Genomic DNA, 13656 nt, shown 5'->3' with positions numbered 1-13656 from the left:
CCAAATTTGCATCTTTTTTAAGTATTGGTATCATTTGAAAAAGAAATAAAAACTTAGGCAAAACATTCATTTTTACTGCTGCTATCTTTCCCAGCAAAGAGTTGTAGTTTTTCCCATTTCTTCATCTCTACCTGTATTCTATGCCATAATGGTTTGTAATTATACTTATATAATTTCCCATTTGAGGTTGTAATATAAACTCCTAGATACTTGACCTTTTTTACTATCTCGCATCCTGTTATTCTTTTAATTCTTCTCTTTGATTTGCGTTCATATTTTTAACTATCATCTTTGTTTTCCCTAGATTTATTTTAAACCCAGATACTTGACCGTATTGATTAATTATGTTCATTAAAGCCATAGTTGATTTCCCCAGTTGGGGAAATGCTCGTAATCTGTATTCATAATGCCTAATCTTAATTCCCTGTAAATCATCTGACCCGCGTATTTTATTCAACAATAACTCCAGGGTTAAGATAAACAATAATGGAGATAGGGGACACCCATGTCTTGTTCCTTTTTCAATTTTAAAAGGTGCTGTTAAATTACCATTAACTACAATTTGTGCTGTTTGTTCCTGACATATTGCCTTGATAGATTGTGTGAAATGCTCTCCAAATTGCATCTTTTGTATTATTTTCATTAAAAATTGCCAATTTACTTGATCAAATGCTTTCTCCGCATCCAAGAATATGAACGCTTCGGGACTTGGTTGTTCTTTCCCAGATACTCCAATATATTAACAATTTGTCTTACATTACTTTTCATTTGTCTCCCTTGTACAAAACCAGATTGATAATTGTGGATCACTTGTTGTATAACTAAATTCAACCTATTTGCTAATATTTTAGCAAAAAAATTATAACCTGTATTGAGTAGTGATATAGGCCTATAATTTTTTGGCTGGCTAAGATCATGAGCTTCTTTTGGAATCAGGGAGATAAAGGCTGTTCTCAAAGATGGAGGTACCCTTCCTTACAATTGGATTCTATTAAATAGTTCCTTAAGAGGTTCTACCATTTTTATAATAAACCACTGTCAGTCCATCTATACCAGGTGCCTTCCCAACTTTTAATTGTTTAATTACCATGAGGATTTCCTCCGAGGTTATTGGTTGATTCAATCTCTCCCTTTGCTCATCCGTAACTATAGGGATTTTCTCTTTCTCCAAGTACCTATCTATGTCTAAACCTTGTATTTTATCACCAGTGTACAATCTCGTGTAAAATTCTAAAAAAGCCTTTTTAATCATATCCTGTTGATAAACTTCTTTACCTTTATAATCAATTTTTTCTATAGTACAAAATTTTTCTTTTTTCCTCGTCATATACGCTAACCATCTACCTGGTTTATTTGCATTGCGAAAAGTATTATGTTTAGCATAAAATAAATTAGTAGCCACCTGATCTGACATCAACATATTAAATTGCACTCGTAGTAAAGTGATTGCCTCTTTTGTCTTATTACCTGGGTTAGATATTAGCTCCTGCTCTTTCTTCTTTATCTCTTCCTCTAATTCCTTTCATTTTGCCCCCTGTCTATGTCTATATAGATTATTTAAGTTTATTAAAACTCCTCGCATGTATTACTTGCATCCCAAACCATTTCCATAGATGTTCCCTTATTCATATTAAGAGCAAAATATTCTTCCAACAGTTTTTTACATTCATTGACATTTTTTTCATATCTAAATAAATTTTCATTTAACCTCCAAGACCTTCTAGGTTCCTTCCCTTATTCTGGTTCCATCCAAACTGGGTTATGATCTGTTAAAGCTCTCGAGCATATCTTCCTCTTCTTTACCTTAGAAAGAAAATCATTTGTGATTAATATAAAATCAATCCTAGAAAAGGATTGATGCCTATCAGAGAAAAATGTAAAGTCCTGTTCTTTAGCATTCCTTTCCCGCCAGATGTCTCTTAGCTCAATATTGTCCATCATATCAAAGAAAGACTTAGGTAATCTTGCACATGTTTGAATATTTTGCAATGGACCCTTCTTGTCTTTCTCAGTATCCAATACTCCATTCCAGTCACCCAATAATATATACGATCTAAATCCCATTGTATTAACTTGGTATGGAGCAACTTATAAAATTTTTCTTGTTGTTGATTGGGGGCGTATACCCCCATTAAGAGTATCTTTTTATCTGGAACTTCCCATCTATATTGTATCTGGTGGTTTTTAAGTTCATCCACTAGGAATGCATAGTCTTTCCTAGATTTCAACATTTTTGGTGGAATTTCCTTCAAAACTATCACCTCCTGACCTGCAATCTGCAACTTGGTTTTATAGGACCAAGTAGTATCAGGTTCCTTATATTCCTAGTAGCAAAGTAAACTACAATCTCTTGGTAATTGTTTCTATCTGGCAATCCATGAATTAACACAGTATATTTTGTCCATTTGCCAATCATACTCAGCTCTTGGTTGACCAATTAATTGGTCAAAAGCTTTGGCAAGAATCTCTTTCAGATTTTTTTGGTTATTCTCTTTCAGGCCTCTTATTCTCAAAGCAAATTCCATCACTCTATATTGTATCATTGTAATTTCTGCTTTTGACTTATCAGTCTTATTTTGAACCTCTTCAACTTTACTTTCTAGGTTGACATTGGACTGGTTAATTTCTTCCACTCTATCATCCAATGGGGATACATAGCTAGCCAAATCTTTAAAGGCTTCTACTATGTCTTCTCTTATTTACTGGTTACGAGTCTGGTTTAGCTCTTTGATCCCAGATATTTCCTCTGAAACCTCCTTAAAGGCAGATGTAATCTTTTCTTCTATCTTAAGTTCTAAAGCAGAAGCCTGTTCTTTTAAGGCGCCTTGCAGTGGAGGGAGGTAATAATGACTGTAATTTGTTTGTCGGGGCTGGAGAGCTGCCAGCGCTCTTTGAAGTAGTTGTTGTTCTAACTTGTTTTGAGGCCATTTCAACTATTCAATTAAACTTATCTTCCACCAAATTGTTAAGTCCAAACAAACCACTTAGTCCAATTATTAAGTCTTGTAGCTTATTAGTAAATCAATGCTGTTTTGAGTGAACTTAAACTCTTAGTTCTTTTAACAACGTTAGGAAGCACTTAAGATGTAATAGCTTGTTAAGTTTCGATTCAGCCACACCTTCAATATTCGGGCACCATTTTCACTTCAATCTTGTTAGTTTTAACAGAAGGAGTTTTTGTAAAACGGAGTTAAAGTTTTAAAATACCTGCAATTGTGAAACTCTCCAGTATTTGCTCTGCCTGCTTCTTACTCAAATGTAGATCAAACATTGATTGCAGGGGTGGTCGTGGCTCTTTGATCTGTGGAAAGCAGATGCATCCTGAGAGCGGAGTGTGTCAAGCTACAGGGGGGGTCACACCTTCCAAACCCTAGAATTTACTCCTGGGGGGTTAAGGGAGCTCTACCCACACTCGGCAGCTCTCCTCTTTCCTTTTCTCCCAAGGAAAGAGTTTTCAACCTGCCAGACAACTGATTTACACTGTCCTGGCAGTGTAACACGATTTCAGGGCTGGAACGTCTCAGAGGAGACGTCGTCAGAGCAGCACGGTGCCACCAGAAGCCCGATTCAATTGTGGTCATAGGTTCAGGACTACCTGTCTCCTATTAAAACACAACAAATGATCATCGTGAAGGGAGGACAGTGACATCTTTGATCTTTTTACAATTGCATAGAAAATGGCGAGAATTAATATTCTACTTCAGTTCTACTTGGAAATGAACAGCTATCAGTAATAAAGGTTAGCAGGGCATGGCATACACTATTGAAAACATATCGTCCCCTACAACCCTGGATAGAAGTTTTGGAATATATTTAAGGCAAGTTTAATATTAATAATTAATTTATGTTGCCTGCACTGGATGTTTGCATAATGGAATGGAGGAGGAGGAGGAGGAGGAGGAGGAGGAGGAGATGAAATGCAAGGGGGGAGGAGAAATTCCTACTCTTTCCCCCAGTGTATTCCTCAGCAGTGGCAGGTAACTGTAATTCACGTCCAGGTCTGCTCAACCACCCCGCTTTGCACCGCAGGTATTATTTAACTAGGGGTGAGTAGAAAAGAATGAAAAATAAACGTGTTCCCCCTGGAGCTTGGGGGGGGGAGCAGCAATCCCCGTCTGTCACCAAAGGAACCTCAGGCAGTTAAAAGGGAATAAGCATGGCCTTAGCTCAGCAGAAATGACTGGATTCTATTATTAGCCCACCTCGTATAATAAAGCGCTGTTGCCATCAATGCTCTAGCAGGCAGTGGGAGACAATTTTTATCTTCATCCAATTTTTATGCTTCATTGTTGCAGGAGGCTGCCAATTGTTCTGGTGGGACATTTTTGGGGGGGGGGGTCCTATGTGGGCAATGTTTCTATTTGCTGGTGTGGAAGGGGTTTGGGTCCTCTTGCTATCATCAGCCTCTGGATGCCCCTCTTCCATCAGATTGTCCGCCCCCACTTGTCTAGCCAAGAGAGCCCCTATATGACCGTGTCTGTCATCTTAGGGGCTATTTTATGAATTGGGTTGCTTCCCAGTGGACTGCTAGCTCTAGCTTCACTGATTTGATCAGGTAGGTTGTGTAGACTCCCCCTAGTAGGGACCCATCGACTTGTTCGAATCTGATCAGATGGGCTAGTCTCTTTGCTTTAATCCCCAACTTCAGGACTGTGGTTAATCAAGCATCTAGTGCAGCCTGAGTCTATTAGGGTTTGAAAAGTATCCCGGGTCTCCATTTTTGGGATTGTGAGAGGCATATTGGGAGGATATAGGGGTGGATCATTCACTCACCATTGGGTCATTTTTATCTTCATCCTCTCTGTCATAGAGATCCGGCAATTGGTCATTATTGGCTGGAGTCCCACCCCACTTTGTCTGGGTAGGGGGTACCCCTACAAACTGGAGAGTTTTTCAGGATGTGTCAGTGGCATGCCTGGGGCCTCATTCCAATTGTGACCTGGGTGGTGGCTCTGGCTTGGGTTTCGGAGCTGGGGTTGCACATGTCAATGTAATGTGGCCCATCCCTCCACATCTGTAGCATTTCAACTGGCTTTGTGGGAGGGATTTTATTTATTTATTTTATTAAATATATTTATATGCTGCCCAATCCCGAAGGACCCCGGGCAGCTTACAAAAAATAAGAGGAAAAAAAACACATAACGAGAAAAGAAACAGTTTAAAAACAGCAACACCCTCATACATTCATTCTAATCGGGGCTGGACCTCAACAGTGAGGTCAACAGCCCCAGGCCTGCCGGAACAGCCAAGTTTTTACAGCTTTCCTGAAGGCCATGAGAGTGGGTATGGTCCGGATCTCCGGGGGTAGCTGGTTCCAGAGAGTCAGAGCAGCCACAGAGATGGCTCTCCTCCGAGGTCCTGCCAGCCGACATTGTCTGGCTGACAGCATCTGAAGGAGGCCCAATCTGTGGGATTTTACTGGCCCCTGGGAGGTATGTGGCAGCAGGCAGTCTCGAAGGTACTCTGGCCCTAAGTCATGTAGGGCTTTAAAGGTGATACCCAACACCTTGAATTGAGTCCGGAGACCAATTGGTAGCCAGTGCAGTTCATGGAGGACAGGTGTAACATGGGTATACCTCGGCACCCCCAATATCACTCGCGTGGCCGCATTCTAAACTAACTGCAGTCTCCAAACGTTTTTCAAGGGTAGCCCCATGTAGAGCGCGTTGCAATAATCCAGCTTCGAGGTGACAAGGGCATGAGTGACCGTTTGAAGTGCCTCCCGATCCAAATAGGGCCACAATTGGTGCACCAGACGAACTTGGGCAAAGGCCCCCCTGGTCACAGCTGACAGATGATGTTCCAGTTTCAGCTGCGAATCCAGGAGCACTCACAAATTGCGAGCCCTCTCTGAGGGGTGTAAATTTTCACCCCCTAGGGTTAAGGATGGACTGTCCAAGCAGTCCTTCGTGGGCAACATCCAAAGCCACTCAGTCTTATCTGGATTGAGCACAAGTTTGTTCACCCCCATCCAGATCCTAACAGCCTCCAGGCATCAGCACATCACGTCCACCACTACACTGAGCTGGCACGGGGCAGAAAGATACAATTGAGTATTGTCCACATATTGGTGGTACTTTACCCCATGCTGCCGCATGATCTCACCAAGCGGCTTCATGTAGATGTTAAATAGGAGGGGGGACAAGACCAAACCCTGTGGCACACCACATTTGAGGGGCCTAGGGGTCGACCTTTACCCCCCGACCAACACCGACTGCGACCTGTCAGAGAGGTAAGAGGAGAACCACCATAAAACGGTGCCTCTCACTCCCACCTCCCCTAGGCGCCGCAGAAGGATACCATGGTCGATGGTATCGAAAGCTGCTGAGAGGGCAAGAAGCCCACCAGAGATCATCGGTCAGGGCGACTAAAGCGGTTTCTGTGCTGCTGAAAGGAGTCTAGATAATCCATTTCATTCAAGGTCCGGTGGAGTTGAAGCGCCACCACCTTCTCAACAACCTTCCCTAAAAAAGGAAGGTTGGAGACAGGACGATAGTTTTTTAAAATAGCTGGGTCCAGGGAAGGCTTCTTGAGGAGGGATCTTACCACTGCTTCCTTTAATGGTTGCGGGAAAAACCCCTCCTGCAAAGATGTGTTGGTAATTGTCTGGAGCCAGCCTCATGTCACCTCTCTGCTGGTCGAAACCAGCCAGGAGGAGCACGGGTCCAGTAAACAGGTGCAGGCACTCATCGCTCCCATGGCCTTATCCACTTCTTCAGGGGTGACAAATTCAAACTCATCCCAAAAAATCTGATTAAGACTAGCCCTCGGCATCTCGGCTGGTACTGCCCAAGCAGAGTCCAGGTCTGTCCGAATCTGAGTGATTTTATCCGACAGAAACTGAACGAACTCCTCAGCTCTTCCCTGCAAGGGTTCCCCCACCTCCTCACCTTTCAGGAGGGAGCGGGTCACCCTAAACAGGGCAGCTGGGCGAGATTCCGCAGATGCAATAAGAGCGGAAAAATGTGTACATTTTGCCGCCCGTATCGCCACTAGATAAGTCCTAATAAAGGCGCTTAATAGTGATCAATCAGACTCAGAGTTACTAGCCCTCCAACATCGCTCTAGCCATCTCTTTTGGCACTTCATCTCCCGGAGTTCCTCGGTAAACCAAGGTGCCCTCCTGGATCCACTGCCGCGGAGAGGCCTCAAAGGAATTTTCCAGGCAGTGACCAAAGACTCGGCCAGATTGCAGACAATGGAGTCAGGTATCTCTCCAAGCTCCCTCTGAAATCCCTCCGGGTCCATCAGGCGCCTGGGCGGAACCACTTAATCGGCTCCACCTCCCTGCAATGGGGGAGTAGCGTCCTGAAGTCAAGCCTCAGCAAGGAGTGATCTGACCATGACAAGGGCAAGGTCTCTATTCCCCTTAACTCAAGATCACGTCTCCACTGCCCTGAGAGAAATACAAGGTCAAGTGTGTGTCCCATTCTATGAGTTGGACTCTGAACTACCTGGGTCAAGTCCATGGTTATCATGGAAGCCATGAACTCCTGTACCCCATCTGAGTGTTCACCAAGAGATGGCAGATTAAAGTCCTCCAATACTATTAGTCTGGGGAACTCCACTGCCAACCCGGTTACTGCCTCTAGCAGCACAGGCAGGGCTGTCGTGACGCAGCTGGGAGGCAGGGATGGTTTTGGAGCCGGCTATCCTGGTGCAGCCTCCCATTGACCAGATGGTCTCTGGTATGGTTGTCCTTCCCCTTGGTATCTGGTTGCTTCTGCATGTTGTGAATGCACAATCCACAGTCAACTTTTATGGTTACTCAGAACTCTTCAGAGAGGCTGTTTAGAATATCCCGATAGGCGATTCCTTGGGCAATTTGCTTGTCCAGGCTCATTCTGAAAAAGTGAACTAATAGCCACTCCAGCAAAGGGGATAGCTTCTCCATGAGTCTCCTGAATTCACAGATGAATTCCTTAATAGGTCGCCCTCTGTGCTTTAGGTTTCAAAGCTCATCCTCCATGTATTCATCCTCCTCCACCACCTCAAATCTGGCTTCTAGCTCTTGTAGGAAGTTGTCGACATCTTGCAGCTGGGGGGGCTCTCCTTTTATGGAGAGCTGCTAGCCATTCCTTTGCTTCTCCCTCTAGCCCCTAGGTGGTGTTATTCACCATGGCTCTCTGTGATGGGTAAAGGTATCCTTAGTGCTCTAAATGGACTCTAGCAAGTCAAGAAATAGAGCCAGTTGATCTGAGTCCCCATTGAGTTTTCCCCGGAATCAGGGTGATTTGTTCAGCACTACTCTTCCCACATCATGTTGGTCCCCATATGCCTGTGCTTGGTGTGTTTGGCAGTTTCTCTCATCTCTAGTTCATAGAAAGGGATGGCTGCCCATCTTGGGTAGCTTCCCTGTTGTGTAGAGGGGCCACCAGCAGCAGCCTTGGGCTCATTCTCCCTGGTGATGGAGAAGGGGAACTGCATTCCAGTCTGCTTCTCCCTCTTCAAATTCTCAGTTGCAACCTCTCTCTTTTTGGGTGGCACAACAGCCCTTCATCACAAAAGGCATTTCAGTCAAATTTCTCACTCAGCTGTTCTAAGGATCCCATAATGGTTCCATCAGAGTTTTTGGGAGTCTGGCCTGTTCCCAGTCCCTCCCCCATTCCAGACTTCCTAGCTTGCTCAGGGGCTTTCCCCAGCCACAGACGCGAGGGTGGGGAGCAATACCTCAGCTGCTATGCTTTTGTATTCTTCGATTCTTCAAACTCCGCCTACATTCTAAAACCTATTGCCTGTTTCTGTTGCTATGTACAGAATCCTCATTTTCAAATGTTTAGGTCTGTCTCAACATCTCTCTCACATACAAACAATTTTAATTCTGCTATTCCCATCCCTATTGAGATTCCTTTCTTAGAATAGGGTCAGTTTCTACCCTTGTTCTGCAAAAATGAATACTTATCTGTCATGGTTGAGTGTGATATTGCTTAAGATCATCCAAAATGCAGCTTCTAAACAGGCACCTCCTCAGGGCTTCAGATATGCCTCTTACAACGTGATCATCCCAAGGAAGCTGTCTCCCAAGTATGGGCAAGAAGAACCCCAGGATGTGAGCTACCTCCTGCCCATTGAAGGAAATCCCCATGTGGTATTCCTCAGGCAAAGAAGGAACTTCATCCCTAAGGTCTTTCCTGTCTTCACCTATAATACAGCAGGAGATCTCCAGGTGGATCATCCTTTTATCAAGGATGATTGTTTCTACCATGGATTTATACAGAGAAAGTCCCCTTCTCGAGTCACCCTCAGTACATGTTCAGGAGGCCTGAGAGGTCTCATACAAATGGAAAATAAGACCTATGAAATTGAACCAGTTCAGGAATCTTCTACCTTTCAACACGTGGTGTTTCAGTTAGAATTAGAGGAAGGGGTTCCCCGAATGACTTGTGGAGTAGGAGAGAAACAGCAGAAACATCAAGAGGACATCATTCCTGAAACAGAGAATCTTGGAAACAAAGAAGTTTTTGGTAAATCCTGGTGGCCACATACGAGATATGTTAAGGTCGCAATTGTGATTGATCATGAACGATATCTGCAGTTTGACCGCAATGAATCTGTTATTATGATGCGAATTCTAGATATTATTCACACTGCAAATTCATTTTATGATCCACTTTCTGTTCATTTGTCAATAGCAGGATTAATGATCTGGTCACAATACAACCTCATAACAATTACCCATTCAGCAGAGAGCACACTCTTATTTTTTAGTATTTGGAGAAGAACGCAACTGATTCACATTTTAGAAAATGATGTTGGTCACTTATTTGCATATAAGTATTTTGGGATAACAGTAGGACTTGCCTATATTGGAACGATATGTAGCAGTGACTGGGGAAGTGCTATTATATCATATCAAATTTCCAGTTTGTTTTTGATTTCCGAAATATTTGCCCATGAACTGGGACACAATCTCGGAATGCAACATGATGAACAATTTTGTCATTGTGGAAAGAGTGAATGCATTATGGCACCCCATGCAACAGAGACTGATAAATTTAGTAACTGCAGTTACAAGGATTATTTCCACTATAGAAACACTGAATGTTTATTTGTCCCACCGGACACTAGCACAACATTTAAGTTTGAATCCTGTGGTAACAAAAGAGTGGAAAAGGGAGAGCAGTGTGACTGTGGGTCAGAAAGACAATGCAAGTCAGATCCCTGCTGTCTACGTAATTGTCGTTTGCGCCCCACAGCTGTTTGTGCCTTTGGACTGTGCTGTGCTAACTGCCAGTATCGTCAACGTGGAACTGTTTGCAGAGAGAAGATTAGCAGTTGTGATCTCCCTGAATATTGCAATGGGACTTCAGAGCACTGTCCAGAAGATGTTCATGTGCAAGATGGTGCCTTGTGTAATGATGGTGTGTATTGTTATCATGGGAAGTGCACGACTCATGATATGCAGTGCAAAATGATATTTGGTAGTGGAGCAACAGTCGCTTCTGAAGCTTGCTTTAGACAAGTGAATAATAAAGGTGATCGCTTTGGCAACTGCGGCCTTAAACATGGAAAATACAAGAAATGCGATACTGGGGATATCCTCTGTGGCCGTATCCAGTGTAGAAGTGAAGAAATTCCTTCTTTGGAGGATCACACTACAATAATTCATACTTCCACTGGAGATAATCAGTGCTGGGGTACTGACTACCACACTGGGATGAAGGTAGATGATATTGGAGCCGTGAGAGATGGTACTCCTTGTGGCAATAACATGTTGTGCATTGAGGGTAGTTGTGTCCCTGTGTCCATTCTGAAATATGACTGTCATGTCACAATGTGCCACAATCGGGGAGTTTGTAACACTCTCAAACACTGTCACTGCAATGTTGGATGGGACCCTCCAGACTGTAGATATAAAGGCTATGGAGGTAGCATAGACAGTGGGCCACCTCCAGTACAGTCTGAAGATAATATGAAAATCTCAGCTGTAGTTGGAATAATCACTGCTTTTTGTTTTATAATTGTTTGTGCTTGCTTGGTTATCTGTTTCAAGGATGGACAAAGGAGCCAATCATGATAATTTAAGGAAAGAATCCATGCTACAACATCAAAAGATGAAGGAACATTAGTATAACTCCCCCTTGCTAAGACTCCACAATTAATCCAGAATCAGCAAAGGGATTAATAGTCCATTTGAAAAACAAAGAGATTTCAGATTTCAATATTTTAAAGGTGTTCCTGAGACACCTACCCTTTTGAAAAATCTGGCTTGTTTGAAGGGGAAGAAACCCTCTGATTTAGGCAAACTATGTTTTGTGAGGATTAGTTGAGGAAACTTCTGATTTGCAATGAAAAATAAGGCTTGAAAATGAAGTCTCTAAACTTGCTGGCTATACCAACAGTACATTGGATGTCAAAGAAAGATCAAGATGAATTGTTGATGATACAGAATATGAGCTGCCAACATAACACTGCACACCAGATCTTCTCTAACTGCACCCTACTAAATTATTGATGAAATTATTATGGATGTTCAGCATTGTGAAGCCACTCAGTGACTATTGGAAAAAGACATCTCCAACACGGTCCTTTGTGTTATTCAACTATAACTTTTCTCATCAGTTCTACTAAGATTGATCTGTTTTAAATAAAAAAGTTCTTTATGTTTTTACTCCATGGGAAATATTAGCTCTCAGTGCCATCAATGTACCCAGCTACCAATTCCTCATACAGCAAAAACCACACTTGGAACATATGAAAGAGAGGGGGAGAGAGGAGAGAGAGTGGGGGGAAAAGGAGAGGGAGAGAGAGCAAGAACACAACACATTCATATCTGGGATGAGATTCAAATTTTTACCACCGGTTCAGTGGGCATGGCTAGATGAGGGAGGGCATGTTACTGAATGGGCATGGCCAACTTGACATCACTCATGCACAATCAGTCACATGACCACCACCACCAAGCCACGCCCACAGAAAGGGTGGCAAAAAGGGGGAGGCATGCCAGGCCGAAAAACTTGCAAGATCCAGAGCTGCCAGTCTCCGGTAAGAACCTGCCCCACCTCATGGCCTGCCCCACCCCATCCCCTCCCTCACCTGCCACCCCCAAATTGCCCTCCACTGCAAGCATCTCTCAGCCATTGTGTGCAGGGAAAGACCTTGGACTGGAAAGCGAGGTCGTCCACTCCCTGCTTGCCCAGCGCTCGCTCAGAGACCTCCTACCCAGCTACTCACCCTACCCAACAACCCCCTGCCCAACCTGGGCATAGCCACTCACCAGATCTTTCTTCTGTTTCCAAACTAAGCCCCAGTTGGTTGGTTAAAGTGCGGTTTGATCCTATTGCTCCATCACTGGAAGCTTTTAAAAGGCAGAACTTTTCCACAGCCAGCTGGTAAAGAAAGCTCTCAGTCATGACCAGTGCTGCTGCTGCTGCTCCCACCAGATGGATGGGCAAAGGGAGTGGGCAGCTACGGCCTTGGTCTGGTATGAGCTGCGGGCCTGGTCTGGGGAGGTTGGCGAGTGGCTCCCCCGGGTGGCTGCTGCAACAGCCTTGGGAGGAGTGCCTCTATTGCTACATCAGTGGCATCTGCCTGGATTACAAAGGGTTTATCTGACTGTTTTAGTACCAGTTCTGCAGAAAACAGTCTTTTTAGCTTTTTGAATGCCACTTGGCATTCCACTTTCCACTTTAAGGGCTGCCCTGGGTTGGTCGTTCTCATACACCTAATAAAGGTGGTGTTTTTTTTAAAAAAAAATCTAGGTCTCAAAGGGGAAAAGAAAACTCCTTTTTATGAATTCAGAATATTTGTGCAGCATTTTCCCACAACCCATCCCTCCTTAATTAGGTGAAAACTACTTCTGACAGTAATTTGTAAACCCTTCCAAATGAGAAACGCCAAAGTACTTAATCATTAATGCATAGTTGTGCACCGTTTAAAAAGCCTTTTACTTTATCAACTCAGAGAGAGAAGACTCAAAATCTTCAAATGACTTATCTAGAAAGTTGTTCAAATTAGGTCCCAAGAGGAATAGAAATAACTCAATACAATACAATAGCAGAGTCTCCACATCTTTTTTACATCGTGGCGACCAAAACTGAATGTCATATTCCAAATGTGGCCTTACCAAGGCATTATAAAGTGGTATTAACACTTCACGTGATCTTGATTCTATCCCTCTGTTTATGTAGCCTAGAACTGTGTTGGGTTTTTTGGCAGCTGCTGCACACTGCTGGCTCATATTTAAATGGTTGTCCACTAGGACTCCAAGATCCCTTTCACAGTTACTACTATTGAGCAAGGTACCACCTATACTCCACCTGTGCATTGGACAGTGGACATGTCTACATTTACCGAGAAAAACAAACATTCACTACAAAAGGCCATCTGTAGAAATTGCTAGCAACACAAGTCACCCCCTCCCCCCTAAAAAAAAGAATCCCAGAATTAGAAAACAAATTCTGTTGATAAAGAAGCCTGACTAGGTCTGCCATTCTATTCCATATTTGATCTCCAAGCTCCACCCACATTCCAAAGGAAATCCCATTTACAGTTGCCTGGTATAGAATCCTCTTCGTCTTTGTGGAGGACATTTTGTTTACAGCCTTATAAACTTGTTCTTAGATTCTCATCAGTTGCTGGGAGCATCCTTCTCTGAACTGAAATGTCAGAAAATGTATTTTGTATTTTAAGGGATTCCTTTCTTAGCCATAGAAT

At 43.3% G+C, this 13656-nt stretch overlaps 1 protein-coding gene across 1 annotated transcript; it reads left to right on the top strand.

Moving 5' to 3' along the window:
* Positions 1-8890: 8890 nt before the first annotated feature.
* LOC116505774 (disintegrin and metalloproteinase domain-containing protein 20-like) lies at positions 8891-11017 on the top strand. The gene has a single exon (XM_032213162.1). The coding sequence runs from the start codon at positions 8891-8893 to the stop codon at positions 11015-11017; it is 2127 nt and encodes a 708-aa protein (XP_032069053.1).
* Positions 11018-13656: the final 2639 nt, after the last annotated feature.

Source organism: Thamnophis elegans, chromosome 1 (genome assembly GCF_009769535.1).
Source record: "Thamnophis elegans isolate rThaEle1 chromosome 1, rThaEle1.pri, whole genome shotgun sequence".
Lineage (NCBI taxonomy): Eukaryota > Metazoa > Chordata > Lepidosauria > Squamata > Colubridae > Thamnophis > Thamnophis elegans.
Note: the sequence above shows the minus strand (reverse complement) of the source record. Positions and strands in the feature narration are given on the sequence as shown.

Excerpts from the sequence above, each read along its gene's own strand:
- LOC116505774 (XM_032213162.1), top strand. The coding sequence starts at position 8,891 with ATGAATACTTATCTGTCATGGTTGAGTGTGATATTGCTTAAGATCATC.